This window comes from Artibeus jamaicensis, unplaced genomic scaffold (assembly GCF_021234435.1).
Source record: "Artibeus jamaicensis isolate MK-2021 breed Jamaican fruit bat unplaced genomic scaffold, CSHL_Jam_final contig_1998, whole genome shotgun sequence".
Taxonomy (NCBI): Eukaryota; Metazoa; Chordata; class Mammalia; order Chiroptera; family Phyllostomidae; genus Artibeus; species Artibeus jamaicensis.
This window is the reverse complement of record NW_026521407.1, coordinates 286,290-302,109: the sequence shown is the minus strand read 5'-3', so window position 1 is coordinate 302,109 and position 15,820 is coordinate 286,290. Positions and strand designations below refer to the sequence as shown.

Genomic DNA, 15,820 nt, shown 5'->3' with positions numbered 1-15,820 from the left:
AGGGAATGTGGCAAAGGGAGCTGCCCCACCGCTCTGCCAAGGGAGCCAGGGCTGGCTGCCTGGAGGGCTGCCTCTCCCAGAGCAGTCTGACCCTGCTCCAGCCTCCAACGCCTTTATCAGTGGCTCGGCCTTTGTTCTGAGGTTCTGCTCAAACACCCTGGGGCAATTCAGGCCTGGGTGGGGCTAGGGGAGGAAGAGAGTTTGAGGGGGACACGACGTCAAAGAAGAATCAGAGATTCCACAATTTCACAAAACTTTCGCAAACAGCTTTTTGTCTCAACCCGCTCCCCCCGAATTGTCCTGGACAACAAATTTGCATAAATCCTAGGAAGTTATTACTAAGCCTTAGTCTTAGTACCAGGTAATTTCCTCCCAGGCCTCCATGGGCTTGTGTATAAAGGCCCTCCAGACCTGGCCCCTGACAGAGCCCCGAGCCTGCAGACCTACCCAGACCCTGCTGAGCCTGCTGACCAGAGCCCCATGAAGCTGATGGGTGAGTGTCCCTGCCCGGAATCCAGGAGCTGGCTGCCCAGGGCATGGGAAGGAGGCTGGAGTGGTCCCTAAGCAGCTGGGGGTCCCTACGCCCCCAGAACGGGACCCAGGTAGGAGTGGAGAGCATGTCTCCTGAGCCCCCCTGGTCTGTTTCTAGCCCTACAGCTGCTACTCTGGTACAGTGCACTTTGGGCCGTGCAAGAAGCCACTCCCCTGAGCCCTGCCAGCAACCTGCCCCAGAGCTTCCTGCTCAAGTGCTTAGAGCAAGTGAGGAAGATCCAGGCTGATGTTGTGGTCATGCAGGAGAGGCTGGTGAGTGAGAGGGGCTGGCAGAAAGGCAGGGAGGGAACAGGGATGCTGCTGAGAGGGTGTAGAGGAAACAGGACCCAGAAGAGAATGCTGAGGGAGAGGGCAGTGTGGAGAAGACGTAAGGAAGGGGCATGGAGAGGAGAGGCATGGGGGAGTAGAAGAAAGTAGGTTAGAAGCAGAGGAGCCCTGAAAGGCTGGGGACTAGGGGAAGAGAACCTCTCGGGGACAGTGCTGGGAGGGACTGGCTGGGATGGAATGGGGCTGAGGGGCCTGGCAGGACACGGAGGCAGGGGAAGACCTCGGAGAGATGGAGAGGACCAGCTGCCCCTGTCACGTCCCTGGCACTCAGCATCCTTCTCGTCCCCAGTGTGCCACCCACAAGCTGTGCCACCCTGAGGAGCTGGTGCTGCTCAGGCACTTCCTGGGCATCCCCCAGGCTCCCCTGAGCAGCTGCTCCAGCCGGGCCCTGCAGCCGGTGAGTGAGTGGCCGGGAGGGACACGGAAGGATGATCTGGGAGGACCCGCCCCTCACCCCCAGGCTTGAAGCTGGGGCCAGAGGGGCGCATCTCGGGCAGCACCCCTAACTCTCCTACTCCGTCTCCCCCAGACGGGCTGCCTGAGACAACTCCACAGTGGCTTCTTCCTCTACCAGGGCCTCCTGCAGGCCCTGGAGGGAATCTCCCCGGAGTTGGCACCAACCTTGGACATGCTGCAGCTGGACATCACGGACTTTGCCACCAACATCTGGCAGCAGGTGAGCCTGGAGTGGGACAGGCATGTTAAGGTCTGGATCAAACTGGTCCCTAAAGGTCGTGCTGGATGCCTAGGGGGTCCTGCAAGTTTTTTAGGGGTTGGTGGGAGCGTTGGGTGGTGGGCTGTATTAGGGAGTTACCACCCATCCCAGGACCCTCCTGCTGCTGGCCCTCCCACACACCCCCTAGTTGAGGGCAAGAGCTGAATCACTGGACCTTGAAACACACCTGGGTTCAGGTCCCGGTTCTGTCGATAACCACCGCAACCACATCAACCACGTGACCCGCAGCCCACCAGCCTTTTGCATTGCCTCACCTGTGACAACCACGCCCACTCGGCAGGGCCTCATTGCGGGTCGTCTTTCCCCCACAGATGGAAGACCTGAGGATGGCCCCTGCCCTGCAGGCCACCCGGGGCCCCACACCAGTCTTCACCTCGGCCTTCCAGCGCCGGGCCGGAGGGGTCCTGGTTGCCACCAACCTGCAGCGCTTCCTGGAGCTGGCCTACCGCGCTCTGCGCCACCTTGCCGAGCCCTGAGCAAAACCCTAGCGTCCACTGTATTTATCTCTATTTAATATTTATGTTTATTTAAACCTAATATTTAAAGACAGGGAAGAGTGGAAGAGAGTCCCAGACTCCTGGGTTCTTCCCTCCACCTCCCCGTGTCGCTCTCCTGCCATGGCAGAGAGAAAGCCCCTGTCTTCCTGTCCCCTGGACTGGGAGGTAGATAGGTAAATACCAAGTATTAGTTCCTATGACTAGGGTGGGCACTGGAAGAGCTGCAGTGAACCCCCAACCCCGAGGGTCCCCAACTTGGGGCCCTTGGCAGCATCTGGATATCTCCCAAGTGGGAGACAAGAAGCCTGTTTAATATTTAAACAGCAGTGTTCCCCAGCCTGGCCCTTGCATCCCGCCCCAGCCCTGGCCTCAGCTCGGTGTGCGCCTGCCGGGTGGGCCAGGCCTCGCTTCCCCTCACGGGCCCCCTCCCCCTCACGGGCCTGAAGCCCAGCACAGGCAGCCAGAGCTGGGAGGCTTGACCCTGGGGTCCCACAAAAATTGTTGGGAACACTAATTTTCCTTAATATTTTGGGGGGCACGTTTTGACACCAGTGGGGTATCTCTCCTTTTCCTGGGTGCACTGTGGACACCCCTAGGCTGTGCCACCCACCCCACCCCACGGGGTCAGTACTCTGACTCCTCTCAGGGTCGGGAGGACGGCTGGTGTGCATGTGGGTGGGGTGAGAGAAGAGGAGGGGGATTATGTGGTGGGTGTGTGCGAGGGAAGCTCAATCGTTCACTCTGCCTCGGCCCCTACTTTCTATTGTAGCCAAACTCCAGGTTAATAAAGTATTTGCCTCCAGCAAATGTCTTTCCTCCTTCTTGAGTCCAGCTGGTGCCTGGCCAGGTGTTGGGGGGCAGGGAGTTGAATGGTGGTCAAGGGCCGAGGGAGGGAAGAGGAGGAGCAGGGAGGAGGAGCACAGTGCTCTGCTCCTCCGCATTCACGCCTCCCACACCTATTTACCTTGCACCTGCTCTGCGCAGACACTGGGCCAGGTGCTGGGGACACAGCAGTGCACTCAGCGGGTGTGGTCCCACCCTGGGGGGTGGCGCGGCGACAGGAGGCATGTGGGGCACTGGCGCGAGGACAGCAGAGTGTGGGGCTGGGCGAGAGCCGCGACGGCCCCGACGCAGTGCAGGTCCACCGGGGCTGGTCGGTTGGGCATCTCCCATGAATCCAGCCCACTGCCCTCACCGGTGCCCACAGAGGTGGAATTAAGATGTGAGTCGTGCAAATGAGGAAGCTGAGTCTAGGTGACAACTTGAGCTAGAACTCGAATTCCAGGCTCTGCCTCAGACTGGCAGGGAGCGGTCTCATGCCAGCCGGCTGCTCTCCTGCGTGTCTCAGCCAGGGCTGAAAAGGCTGAGCTCACAGCGAGGGTGAGGGACACACAGAGATGGAGGGGCTGCTTCACATCACAGGCTTGGGGTGCGCCTCTGTGCGCTCAGCTCACAGTGCCTCTACCAGACCCAGGGCAGTCAGACGGCCAAGGAGTCCCCAGTTCCCCCTTCCTAGGCTTCGCCACCCTCATCACTTCCCGCCTCCCCACTGCACGTGGCTCCTTGGAAAGCAGGGTCTGGCTGAGCCAGGCCAGCCCTCCCAGCTGTGCAGCTCAGGGTCCTTCACCCTCTCGGGTGAGCCCTGAGGAAGCTGGGCTTGGCAATGCGGCGGGCTGACCAGAGCCCCTGCCGCTCACTCCGCCAGTGTCCTCCTGGGAGCAGATGGACCCGGTTCATCAGACTCTGGGTGGGGCTGGGAGCATCAGACAGGACAGGCTTCCCCAACGCCAGCGGGCCCTCTGGCCAAAACCTCACTCTTTGCAGAGTGAGTCTGACTTTGGGGGTGGGCGTAGGTCGCAGGCCAGAGGTGACTCACTGCCCCACAGCGCGAGTCTGAGGAAGGGAAGCTGCTCCCACTGCCCGCGCCCGACCCTGCTGCGTGCACCAGCTCGGGCGAGGCCAGCCCTTCTCCGCACACCGCCCCTCCCTCCTCAAGCCCAGGAGGAGCCTGGCCCAGGGCCAGGACAAAGGGGGCTGCAAGCAGAAGACCCTGTTCCCACCCGCCGCAAAGGCCCCGATACCACTTACAAAGGAGTCCACGAGGACCCTGATTAACAAGTGAGCTGAGGCGGACTTCCCTCGTGAATTATGAAAAAACTTTTAATACACATATACACACATATACACGTCTGCACCCACACAGCTCCTCGGGGTGCCCGGAGGGCTGTGGCGTGCTGAGGCCGGCCTGAGCTAAGGAACCAGGCGGCTCCCGCTATTCAGGCAGTGGTAGCGGGAAGAGGAAATTATGAAAGAAGGAGATGGGGAGACATCCTAACGGTCAGATGTCAGGGATCGGGGAAAGGCCTGGAAACTAACAGGGGCTCTTACATCATGGAGTGTGAGCAATGATGCCTCATCTGTCCTCACTGTTCCTTTCGAGGAACTTGGGGCCGGGGCCCTCCCATCCGGGCCCCTCAGAGCGCGGCAATGGCTTTGGCAGCCACCTGGCGGCCCAGAGGCAGGCTGAGGTCCGTGATGGCCAGAACCACCTTGGGGCTGGACATGGCCGACACCTTCACCAGTTCTGATACCTGCCACAGACAGACAGACAGACAGACAGCTGCATGCTGAGGCTATCTTGTGGTAGGTGAGGTGTCTTGGGAGGAAGGAGGCCCCCTCTCTACCCTGAGGACTTGCCACCGAACCCCGTGTGAGCTGGAAGGCGGGGCCAGCCCCCGCCCCGGACATGAGGCACTCACGGTGGTGAAGGGCATGAACTGCAGGATGCTGCCGCGGCTGCCCTGCTCCAGGCAGTCCACGCACTCCTCCATGAACCACTGCACGAACTGCGTGTGCGGGCCGGCGGTCCGCGAGCCCAGGATGGAGGAGATGAGCAGGAAGAGGTTGGCTGTGTGGGGCAGGACAGGGCAGAATGAGAAGAGCTCCATGAGAAAGGTCTGGGAAGAGGTCAGACTCTGGGAGGAGGTGGGGCTGAAAAAGGAAAAGAAAGCAATGCTAAGAATGCCCCCCAAAGTTGGGATGTCAAAAAGAGGAGACATAAAAGAAAAACCAGGGGCGAGTCAGAAGAGACCGTACACTCCCTGGGGGAGGCCGGAGCCCTAGCAAGTAGGGGAGAGGGGGACAGGTGGAGAAATGTGGCAGAGGGGGCGGCAGCACCAAGAGGCCCCCTTCCAGCTGACGAGGCCTAAACCCTGTTTCAGGAGCGGAGGTGGGGGGGCTCACCCAGGACGCGGTTCAGCGGGTCCCTCATGTTGACTGTGTGGAGCTGGGAGGCCGACAAGGAGCTGCTCATGGACCGGTCGGCTGTGGGGCCAATGGAGGGGACACCATGGGAAAGGCCTCCAGGGCCCAAACCTCCTTTCCTGGGAAAGCCCTCCCCCTCCAGGTGTGCAGGGTCCGCCCCGAGGAGGTCCTCGGAGCCAGAGTCTCAGAGGGTCCTGAGTGCAGAGATCCCCACGAGGAGGTGAGACGGAAGAACTAACTGGTGAGCATCACTGGGCGCAAGGCGCCCATCCGCGAGCTGTACAGGGACTAAGCTGCTTAATCCTCATGCCTCCTTTTGCAGACCAAGAAACCAAGGCTCAGCTGCACGTGGTAACTAGCCAAAAGTCTCCGGGTTTGCAGGAGCAACTGAGCATCTGTCCTCTGCCCAACTGCAGAGCTGGTTCCCTAGTCCCTAGAAAAAATTTCCGGGCTCAGGAGAAATCTCTAAAAACAGGAAAACTTCAATGCCACAGGAGCCTCGGCAGGGAGAGGCGATGAAATCTGGGGGGGGCGGTGGGGGAGGGGTGCTCTCCAGGCAGGAAGAGTGGGGAGCAGCCCCAAGTCCCAGCCCAGGCCCAGGCCCAGGCCACACCTCAGGGCCTGTTTCAGGGGAAGGAAGGTCAGAGCGGTGAGTCAATGGTGCAGACTGTGCCCAAGACGGTGAACTCACTTGGGGAGCTTGTCATTCCTTCCACCTTGTGGTAAGGGGAGGGGAAGGGCAGCAACGTGTCCCTGGGACTGCATCCGGGCAGAAGACTTTAACCCTCAGAAGAGACCCTCAACAACTTCTGGTCTCTGGGGAAAAGGGAGCTAGGAGACAGAGCAGCAGCCCACGGGAGACAAAACAGGACATATCCCGGCCACACCCTCCCTGAGCAGCCAGCAAAGCAGCCTGCAGCTGGGGACCAGTGCAGAGCAGTCTAGGCAGGAGCGAGTTCCCAGAGAAGGAAGTGGCCACCCAGCCCCTGGTCACACACTCACTGGGACTGGAGAGGATGGCGGCATCTTCCTCATTGGAGCTCAGGAGCCGCATCAGCTTTGAGGGCTGCATGTCATCCAGGGGGAAGAGGCTGATGTAATCCTGGAGGGTGGGGAACTCGCTATTACCAGGCAAGAGGTTTGCAGCTCAGATCAGAGTGGGTGATGGCCAAGCCCCACAGGCCCTGGTCAGCATTTCCAGGGGGGCTACCTTCACCCCTCCAATGATCCTAGTGTGAGCCACTCTCGGTCACCGCTGCAGACGTGCGGCCACCAGGCTTCCCTGGCATGCCTGCCTGCCTTTGCCCGGGAGGACGCCTCCCAGCCACAGGAGACACAAACGTCTGCAGGCTGTGAACGAGTGAACAGAGGAGTCCCCTACCTCGATGTCTTCCCGATGTCTCTTCTTTTGGCGGGAGGATGCCTGCCCCTTGTGGGAAGAATAGGAGCTCAGAGCACACCAGACAGCCAGCCTGGCAAAGGGTTCCAGGAAAAGAGGCGAAATCAGAGGGACCCCAAAGGGGGGTTTCTGTGCCCATGGGGACTGGGCAACACCTGGCAGGGCCTCCCCACAGCCCAGGTTCTGGGGGGCCCGGGGAAGGGCGCCTGACCCAGGGCTCGGGGACCTGAGGCTCTGCAGACTCCTACTTGGCGAGAGCTGTGCCGGGGGGATCCATGAGGCTGTGCCACTTGGAGGAGTCGGTGAGCAGGCCGGGCAGGATGTGGCCCAGCAGGACCAGCGTCGCCTGCTGCATGTCCAGGGAGAAGACGGAGTAGAGCAGCTCCACGGCCCGCAGCGTGTGCTCCTTGCGCGTCTCCTTCAGCAGCTCCTGAGCAGGCGGGGGCAGGCATTCGGGCGCTGAGGCCGGTCTGGGGTTCTGACGCCCCTGCAGCTGCAGGCGGCTCCCTGGGAAGGAGTGCAGGGAGCCCTGGCTGCTGCCCCAGGCCTCCCTCTGCCTCGGGGCCTCTGGTCCCCTCCAAGTGCCAAGCGGAGGACCAGCATTTTCAAAGCCTCTCAGAGAAGTGCTGGGTGTTGGGCAGTGAGAGATGGGACCACGTCTGGTCCTGTCTGGCATTTTCTCAGGTGTCTCCTGGAGTCTGAGGATGCCCACCACCACCCGTGGGCCCCCACACCCACCCACAGCCCCCCCCAAGCACCTTAATCAGGTTGTTGCAGAACCAGTAGACGCCTCCCATGTGCAGCAGGGTGTCAAAGATGTGGATGGAGCGGCTGTCCAGCCACCCCTTCTCCAGCACCTTGGCAAACATGTCTGTCAGCACCTCCTTGATGGGCCGCTTGGGGGGCAGCAGGTTCCAGTAGGGCATCGCATCCATGCCCGTGGACGGGAACTTGATCTGCGTGGCCGTCTGCTGCAGCACGTCAGCGCACATGTGCTCCAGGATGGAGCTCATGATCACCACCCTGCGGGGGGGGGTGGGGACCTGAGGCCTGGGCAACTCGGGGTTCGAGGGCTAGGGTGGGGAGGGGAGAAAATACCCAGGCCGGACGTTTCCCAGGGCTTGGGTTACGGAACTATCCCTGGGGAATCAGCCCCATTCTATGCCAAGGGAGAAGGCAGGAGGAAGTTGCAAACCCCTGGCAGACCTGACCCTACCAGTCCTGCTTTTGGCAGGGCTCGCCTGCTGGGCACCAAGCCTGTGGCGGGCAGGGGGTGCTCGCCTTCCCCAGGTAATCCAGCAACACACTCACATTTCCTCTGTCTCCAACTTGCCCCACCCCCAGGCCCGCCGTGCCAACACTCTCACACAAATAAGAACGATCACTTCCCTCTGGGCTGAGTGCATGAGGGGGATCCCCGCCCAGCCTTGGCCTCCTACCAATGTAAACTGCTCCTTCCAGGACAGGGGCCCAAGGGCTGCCCCGCAGGGCCCTTCCCGGCCCTGGGTAGCTGGGCAAGTACGAGTGCATACCCAGGAATTTTCTCACGAAGCGCCTGCGACTGCACATGTGAACCCAGGCGGAGAGCTAACAGCTCTCGGGAATGCGGCGCGGCTCTGGGAAAGTCGCCATGACTCTCGGAGCCACTTTCCCCACCTGCGTGGTGCAGCCTCACCCAGGCGGGGGTCCGGGTGCCCAAACTGGGCTGCGTGAGAGCGCCCACTCCGTTACTTGTGGGCGGAGAGAAAGGAGGCAAGGGGGAAACAGGAGGTCCCATCGGCCCCCCAGCCTCATTTCAGCTCAGTGTCCCACCCTCCCTTCTAGGGCACCCTGAGGGCCACCGCGGATGCCACCACTCACCGCGCATCCGTGGGCTGGTGCCCACGCTCGTGGCAGCACCATTCACAGCAAAGTACTAGGCACCCAAGGGTCTATCAGCTGATACATGGTACACAAAATATGATATGGACGTGCAACAGAACGTGATTAGCCTTAACGAGGAAGGAAACTCTGACGTGCTGTACGATGCGGATCAACCTTGGGGCCCTTATGCTAAGGGAAACATGGTGGTCACTGAAGGACAAATGCTGCGTGACCCCACTCACGGGGGCGCCTGGGGCGGTCACGTCCCCAGAGACAGAAGGTAGAGTGACTGGTGGTCACAGGCAGCTGGGGGTATGGGGAGAAGAGCAAGCTGTAACTTAACGGGTACAGAGTTTACAAGATGAAAATTCCAGAGACCTGTTTTATGACAATGTGAACAGAGGTTAACACTACTGAACTATACACTTAAAATGGTTAAGGTGGTAAATTTTGTTATATATATATACTTTTTAACCATAATTTTTTAAAAAAGCTTTTTGGATGCGCGAATGAATCAATGCCACTGAATTTGACATGGCCGACATGACCAGGTTGATTCTCTAAGCCCTTGTACAGCCAAGGCAGGAAAAATGTCACAAAAGGTGGCCAGGTGAAGGGAAGGGGAGCGGGCAGGCTGAAGGCCCGTGAAACCTACAGATGTAAAACCCAGTTTCTAAAACCTACAGATGTAAAACAGTGACACAGTGAAGACAATCACTCTGCTCTTCTACCAAGCCAGCTCTCCAGAACACGGCCCCTCTGAGGGCAGGAGTCGCAGTCGTCTGGGGTCTGGACTCCGGGCTGCGGCCGGCTTTGGGTAAGACGCACCCTGAAATGCTGCTGAATCAGTGAGTGAATGTGTGAGTAAGAACATGAGTGAGCGAGGAAGTGAGTGAGCAAGGGAGCGGGGCGTTTGGGAAGGTGAGGGAAAGGGTTACTGGTTACCGGACGGGCTGACTTCTCACGACAGACCCGTGGAGTCCCCAGGGGCAGGGCGGGGGGAGGGGCCGCTGACCTCTCGTTGTAGAACTGCAGGGTGTTCTCGCTGTACAGGGGCCCTGCCAGCTGGCGGATCATCTGCAGTGACTTCTCCCGCTCGTCCAGCCCCAGCATCCGCACGTGGGCCACGAGCCAAGCCACGGCGCACACCGCCAGGCTGCACACCTTCCCCTTGATATTGTCGGTGATTTTCTGAGAGGGGGAACAGGGCAGCGGGGGTCACCACCTCTCCTTCCCTGCTATGCGTCTCCGCAGCCTTTGCAGGCTGCTAAGTGCCACAGGTGGGGCCCTGGGCCACATTCCACACCTCTTCTCACCGCAAGTCTGATTTCCCCAAAATCGCCTGGGTGGGAGGGAGTGGCTAACATTCTGATTACAAGGAAGATCGGCACCTAAACATGAGCTCCTGGATTAAGGGTCTTTTTGTTCTTATGAAATACAACCAATCTCTCACAGACTGGCTCCTGGGAAAGTGGGGCTACCTGGATGGACTCGAAGGCCAGCACCCCGTTCTCCCAGGCATTGAGGATTTCCAAGATGGCGGCCGAAATGCTGAGACAGGCTTCATGCCAGTTCATCTGCCTGTGAGAAGGGACGGGTGAAAGAAGAACCATCACAGGGGGTCAAGGAGTGGGCTGAGGGCGAGGGGCCGGGCACCGCCTCCACCGCCACCCTTGGAGCGGGCGCCCGGGCCACTGACACCAGCTTCATCTCCGAGGAGTTGTTGAGCAGAGCCACGAGGGACTCCACTTTGGTGGAGTCCGGCCAGAAGCAGGGGTGGTCAGGGTTCAGGATCTTGCCCTCCTCGGGCATGCAGGTCTGGATCCAGGTCTCAAAGAAGGGCACCTCCGCCCCAGTGCTCGACTCGGACAGAATCACCTGGGAAAGGTGGGCAGCGTCACCGGCCAAGAGAAGGGCACAGCACGCTGCCCCCACGCCCATTTCTCCCTTTCCTACCTAAAGAATTCAGGACAAATTGGCTAAAGGAAAAAGATTAGGGTCATGCTGCCACCTAGTGGTGAGGAACGTGGCACTGAAGGATCTGGGATGTGACCCGGAGGGCATCTGTGAGCTTCTCCAGGGGGACGCCTGATTTCTGCAGCCAGCAGAACTAAGGGGTGTGGGTGACTGACAGGGAGTAAGGGGTGACCAGGGGAAGAGACACCGGTTGTTTCCTTCCCCTTCCCCCTGCCCACTTGGTGCCCCAACCCTGCCAGCCCCTCTCACTCACCTCCGAGCCGTAGGTCTGGGCCACGTGGCAGAGCATGAGGAAGGAGATGTCAAAGAGCAGGGCCCGCACAGAGGCAGGTTTGGCTGCGGACAAGGACAAGGCTGACCCTGCAGTCTGGGCAGGGCCGAAGCCCTGGGCCAGGTTGGGGGGGGGGGTGTCAGGGTTCACCTCAGGGAAGGTCAGGGACCAAGCATCTCCTTCAAAGCTCTGAGGCTCAGAATCCTTTTCTTGAGTCTCAATTGAAACATCATCCCTTCCTTGGAATCAAAGACCCCCGATCCCCTCCCTCCCCCCAAAACCCAACCAAACCCCAAGGGGGCGAGAGAGAGACAAAGAGGTGGTTGTAGAAGAATCCTTCTCCCGGAATTACCCTCTTTCGAGCCTCCCCAGCGGCTCCATCAGCCATCGGTCCGGGAGAAGACAGCCTCCCAGGATGCACGAAGGCATCCTCTAGCCCCTCGAGCTCTCCCTCCACACCCGCCTTTCAGTGCCAACCAGGCCTGTGGGTGCAAAGGGCAGACTTACTGCTTTCTTCGCTGCCGTGTGTTGTGAATTCATTCAAACTGTGGAGGGAATGGAGACAGGTCGCGTCAGGCACAGCAGGGGCAGAACAGCTGGGGTCAGGGGGGAACCACACCCGCTCAGAGAGACGGCCACTGGAGTCCAATCACAGGTTAAACTTAAACCATTGCTACAGAAAAAGGGACTTCGTTTTTAAAAGATTTCCCGGGCCTAGAGAATGGCTTACTGAACAGAGCAATGTTCTGTATCTCAAATGCTAGGTTAACCCAAAAGAGTCAACAGAATCTGAGAGCCCTGGTTAACGGCGGGCGGATGCGAAGTCCCTGCACACCAACTGTTCAATGCCTTGCTGCTGCCTCCAACTCCTCCGCTGCGTCCTCAGCTGAAGAGAAAAGAGGCTCCACATCCAAAGAGATGGTCCTTCCCCGGGGTCTCCAGCTGGACGGATGCTCTGCCTGGGCCTGAGTACCCCTGGGGACACCCAGATCCCAGGCCCTCACCCCACTCTGTCCCCTCCTACAGATGTGCCTCCGTGTCCCAGTCAGAAGGTCTTCCTTACTTGATGAACTTCCGGGCGAAGGACTTGAGCTTCCCAGTGGCAGCGGCTGCAGCCAGCAACAAGTCCAGACTCTTCCCAGACAGCATGTGGCCCAGGACCCCCAGTAGGCCCTCTGGGGACTTGGAGTGGTCTGCGTCCATCGTCTGGGGACACAACAGGGAAACAAGTCCTGAAGATCCCTGAGGACCCCTAGACACAGCCCAGCCACAGTCTCTCTTGCTGCATATACACCACGACCTGCACCTCAGTCTATGTCTTCCTGACTCTGGTCTGGGAAACAGTCCCTAACCTTATCCTCGCTCTCCACTCCGTCCCTGGAGACTGACTTGGGGCAACGGTGGTGGGGCTGGGGTGGCGAGGGCATGGCTGTGTGATCCCCTGCTGTTCCGGCATGAGACGAGCTAAGTGAAAGCACCTACCACAGCGCCCGCTTACAAGATGCTCAGTAAATACCAGTTTCCAATGACATTTTCCCTTGCCTTCCCCATTTCTCTACTTTCAAAGTAACTATGCCTAAAAGCCAGGAAAGGGAGAGATCTACGACCTCTGTTTATTTACCTAGAAGTAGAGGGAAGACTAGGAAGAGAAAAGAGATGACCCTGGGGGCAAGGGAAAGGCACACTCACCTTGAGGATGTTGGTGACGGTGGGCTCTGCACGGAGGATCAGCCCAGGATTGGGCTGGATGTTGGCGTTTTCTCCCGATTTCTGCTGAGGTGCGTGCTCCCGGTCTGCTGCGCTGTGGCCGTGACCAGTCGGCCGAAGAAGAGAACAGCAACAGAGATAAATTCGTGACATGCTCCCAAGTCCAGCCCCAGAAGCAGAGGAACACGGAGAGGGGGGAAGCACAGGAAAACCTCTGGTGTCACAGTGACGTTTATGAAAGTGTACCCAATACTGTAACTGCTTCGATTTGTCATTGGGCATCACATCTATTTTAAAAGTTCACTGAAGACTTAGGAGGAAGATTAAGGATTCTGACTTTGATCACAAAGGAGGCTGAGAGTGAAAGCATGGCGCCTAAGAGGGCAAAACCCCAGTCTGCGGAAACCAGTGTCTCCTGTTCTGGTGAACACAGGCCTGGTCCCAGTCACCTGCAACCCAAACTCTAGATGGGAAGGGAAAAGGCAGCCAGCAGCCCAGTCTGGACACGAGAGAGGGAGGGCAAAAGGGCCTGAACTGACCCAAGGGAGATCACACTTACCGCTTGGCCATAAGGTTGTTCACACTGGCCTCAGACAGAAGCCCCTGCTTCCTACATTCTTGAAGGAGGAAGTCCGTAAAGTCACAGCTGTGAGAGGAAAAGATGGTGAGGGACTGGGCACAGACCAGGGGTTCCTGAGGGGCAGGAGCAATGGGCCCCACCCGGGTACTCCCCTCTCCTTTTGGACAAAGAACATCTGGAGTGCCAGAGGGGAGGCAGAGGGTAGAGGGGCTCGGCACTGGGCAACTACAGGGTCTGTTGCCTCCTGCTCCTGCCAAGGGGAGCGAACAATGAGACAGTCCTTTGAGGCTTATCTGACACAGGAGGGCAGCAGAAGAGCCCAGGGCACCTTCCAGCAGACTGAAGCAGGGAGTTCATACTTGCAGCGCTGGTCAGCTTTGTCCAGCAAGGGTGTGAGCTTCAGGAGGAACTCGAAAGCACAATTGACATCCTCGGTAAAGTCCTACATACAAAGAGCCAGAAAGGGCCATCTGGCTTCTAGGTCTTCCTCCCTGCCACAGCCTGCGATGCGGGAACCCAGGGACACCACTGGGTATAAAAGCCTGCAGCCTACATGCCCACCCACTGGCTTCCAGGGCCTAGACAGGGGAAAAGGGCAGGGTGTCACCACACGAGGCGGTCCTGGCCCCGACCATCAGGCAGCCTTCCGTCTGGGGACTGGCTGCAGGGGTGCCACACATGCGTGCAGGTGCACTCCCGCTTCCCTTCCCCCAGGCACAAGAACACGCTACTGCGCAATCAGGTGCCCTCCCCTGCCCCTGCTTCTCCAGGGCAGAAACAAGGCCCCACCGATTCCCGTGCCCCCTCCATTTCATTTCTTCTGCTCACCTTGTCCCCGTGAGAGTACTTTTTCAATTTCACCAGGACCTGTGGAATCTAGAGGATGAGGTGGGGTGGGGGGAGACAGAAAGCATGAGTTCTTCTCTTTCGCCCAGAACTAAAGGCGTCCTCTTTAGCCCCTGCTCTGGGCAGAGAGACAGGAACACTCCTGCCTGAACGTGAGCATTCTTGGAACCGAATCAGAAAGCTGACAGGTACCCGTGGGCCTGGTGATGTCAGCCTACAAGTCACAGGGAACCTCCCCCCCAACTGCTGTTGGCTCAACAGGGAGGTGCCACCCGCAAAGGTGGAACTCCTACTTCAAGGACCGGGGCCCACTGCCCTGCACCAATCAGGTTACAGACTGAGCTAAACAGCACCTGTGTGCTAAGAAACAGCAGAGGCCTGCCAAGTGAGCTAAATATGGCCCTGGGACTTTCAGAGAAAATAATCGATGGGAACTTGTGCTGGGGGATCTGGCAGGCTGGGCATGACGCCAGCGGGAGAAGCACAGGGCAGAGGTCCAGAGCGCTGCTGCTTTTCCCAAGAACCATTCCTAAAATGGCTGTCTTGCTGCTCCCCAGCCCCGGTACCTTGAGGAAGGTAAAAGCTGTCCACTTGAGCTCCTCCGTACCCTCAGGAGACTCAATGAGCCCCACGAGGCACGCTTTCCAGATCTCCAGGACAAACAGTGGGGTGGGGATATGCTGCAGGAACATCCAAAGGCAAGGCATTACAGAGGCCCCATTTCCCCCTTCAGCTCCTGCGGCCCCTGGTGATCAGATGGGTCAGAGACTGTGTAACACAGGAGCGTGAGGCCCAGGGACGTCAGGTGAGATGGTGGAACCCTGCAGGCCTGGGGCCCACTTTCCATGAACAGGAAAAACCCAGTCTCTCCCAGAAGGACCAGAAGAACCCTCCCTCCCACCCCCAGAATGACCGCCACCTTGGGGACAGAGAAGCAGCACGGGCCCCCCCACCTGCATGCGTTTCACCATCATCAGCTGCTCCACCAGTGGCTGCGTCTCGCCTGTCAGGTTCATGGTGCCCTCAAGCAGGACCAGTGCGTGGACCGTGGGGAAGCCAGTCTTGTTCGGCTGCTCGGAGTGCACAGACAGCATTGTGGGAATACTGAGGGGACAGATGCACAGGGGGTGGTGTCTGGTGAGCTAGGAAGAGCTGGAGAGCAGGTGAGAGCAGGAGGTCGGGGCCAGGTACCACATGGCCCCACCCCTACCAAGGGCCTTTCACCCCTCCCGTCACCACAATCACCCTGGTAGCTGTGTACCTCCTAATGAGTGTACCACACTGCTCAGCCTGGCTCCGGAGCTGGGGGTTGCTGAGATTAGCCAGGATCTCCCCAAGCTTCAAGAGAGAATGCTCGATGGCTGTCCAGGAGGCTGGCGGAGAAAAGGAAATGCAGAAACATGACGGGAAACAGAGGGGAGGGGGAGTGGCTCCAAGCTCCTCGATTTGGGGGTGGCTTCCCCTGAGGGCGACATGGAGGCTGGGGTCTGGGGGACACATGCACTGTTTTCAGAAGGCAGGTGCGTACCAACAGTGAAGCCTCTAGAAACTATTCCCGGAGGCCTGACTTCAGGGGATGCGTGCAGCCGACTTGAGACTAGATATGTTGTCCTAACACAGGCAGTGACAGAGAGAGGCAGGGGCCAGGGGTGGGGGGTGGGGAGCCCAGTGGCTGGAACAGGGAGGCGGCCGCAAGCCACCGCAGGAGTGTGCCAGTCTTGCAAGCAGCCAACACGCTCCAAGCTGGTCAAGCTGGACCCCTGCGCAGCCGTCAGTGTTCTCCCACTCCCTCCCCATCAGG

The 15,820-nt window shown here is 59.2% G+C and overlaps 2 protein-coding genes and 1 non-coding gene across 10 annotated transcripts in view; 1 reads left to right on the top strand and 2 right to left on the bottom strand.

The window, feature by feature from the left end:
• The first annotated feature begins 435 nt into the window (after positions 1–435).
• On the top strand, positions 436–2,904 carry CSF3 (colony stimulating factor 3). Its single transcript, XM_037140545.2, has 5 exons — positions 436–493; positions 650–804; positions 1,169–1,276; positions 1,409–1,555; positions 1,927–2,904. Exons 1-5 carry the CDS (start codon positions 481–483, stop codon positions 2,089–2,091), a joined length of 588 nt encoding a protein of 195 aa, XP_036996440.2. The 5' UTR covers positions 436–480; the 3' UTR covers positions 2,092–2,904.
• A 1,350-nt stretch (positions 2,905–4,254) lies between these two features.
• The window catches only part of MED24 (mediator complex subunit 24), a 30,341-nt gene continuing 18,775 nt past the window's right edge, over positions 4,255–15,820 (bottom strand). For 5 of the 8 annotated variants that reach the window (XM_053657651.1, XM_053657645.1, XM_053657633.1 and 2 more), the window contains 20 exons: positions 15,281–15,392; positions 14,973–15,123; positions 14,586–14,699; positions 14,002–14,049; positions 13,533–13,615; positions 13,153–13,239; positions 12,576–12,687; positions 11,950–12,092; positions 11,394–11,482; positions 10,869–10,951; positions 10,338–10,516; positions 10,120–10,219; positions 9,654–9,829; positions 7,534–7,798; positions 7,024–7,205; positions 6,758–6,848; positions 6,379–6,478; positions 5,356–5,436; positions 4,872–5,020; positions 4,255–4,703 (listed from right to left, as the gene is read on the bottom strand). In XM_053657651.1, coding sequence (XP_053513626.1) covers positions 4,587–4,703; positions 4,872–5,020; positions 5,356–5,436; positions 6,379–6,478; positions 6,758–6,848; positions 7,024–7,205; positions 7,534–7,798; positions 9,654–9,829; positions 10,120–10,219; positions 10,338–10,516; positions 10,869–10,951; positions 11,394–11,482; positions 11,950–12,092; positions 12,576–12,687; positions 13,153–13,239; positions 13,533–13,615; positions 14,002–14,049; positions 14,586–14,699; positions 14,973–15,123; positions 15,281–15,392 — 2,462 coding nt within the window. In that variant the 3' untranslated portion in view covers positions 4,255–4,586. Of the gene's footprint in view, positions 4,704–4,871; positions 5,021–5,355; positions 5,437–6,086; positions 6,193–6,378; positions 6,479–6,757; positions 6,849–7,023; positions 7,206–7,533; positions 7,799–9,653; positions 9,830–10,119; positions 10,220–10,337; positions 10,517–10,868; positions 10,952–11,393; positions 11,483–11,949; positions 12,093–12,575; positions 12,688–13,152; positions 13,240–13,532; positions 13,616–14,001; positions 14,050–14,585; positions 14,700–14,972; positions 15,124–15,280; positions 15,393–15,820 lie in introns of those variants that run through there. The other 3 variants (XM_037140550.2, XM_053657663.1, XM_053657664.1) reach the window with 2 other exon arrangements.
• On the bottom strand, positions 11,032–11,135 carry LOC119045790 (small nucleolar RNA SNORD124). Its single transcript, XR_005081855.1, has one exon. It is a non-coding gene; the product is annotated as a small nucleolar RNA SNORD124 (small nucleolar RNA).

Excerpts from the sequence above, each read along its gene's own strand:
- CSF3 (XM_037140545.2), top strand. Across the intron at positions 805-1,168 it reads TGGTCATGCAGGAGAGGCTG|TGTGCCACCCACAAGCTGTG; the intron begins GTGAGTGAGAGG and ends TCTCGTCCCCAG. Across the intron at positions 1,556-1,926 it reads CCACCAACATCTGGCAGCAG|ATGGAAGACCTGAGGATGGC; the intron begins GTGAGCCTGGAG and ends TTTCCCCCACAG.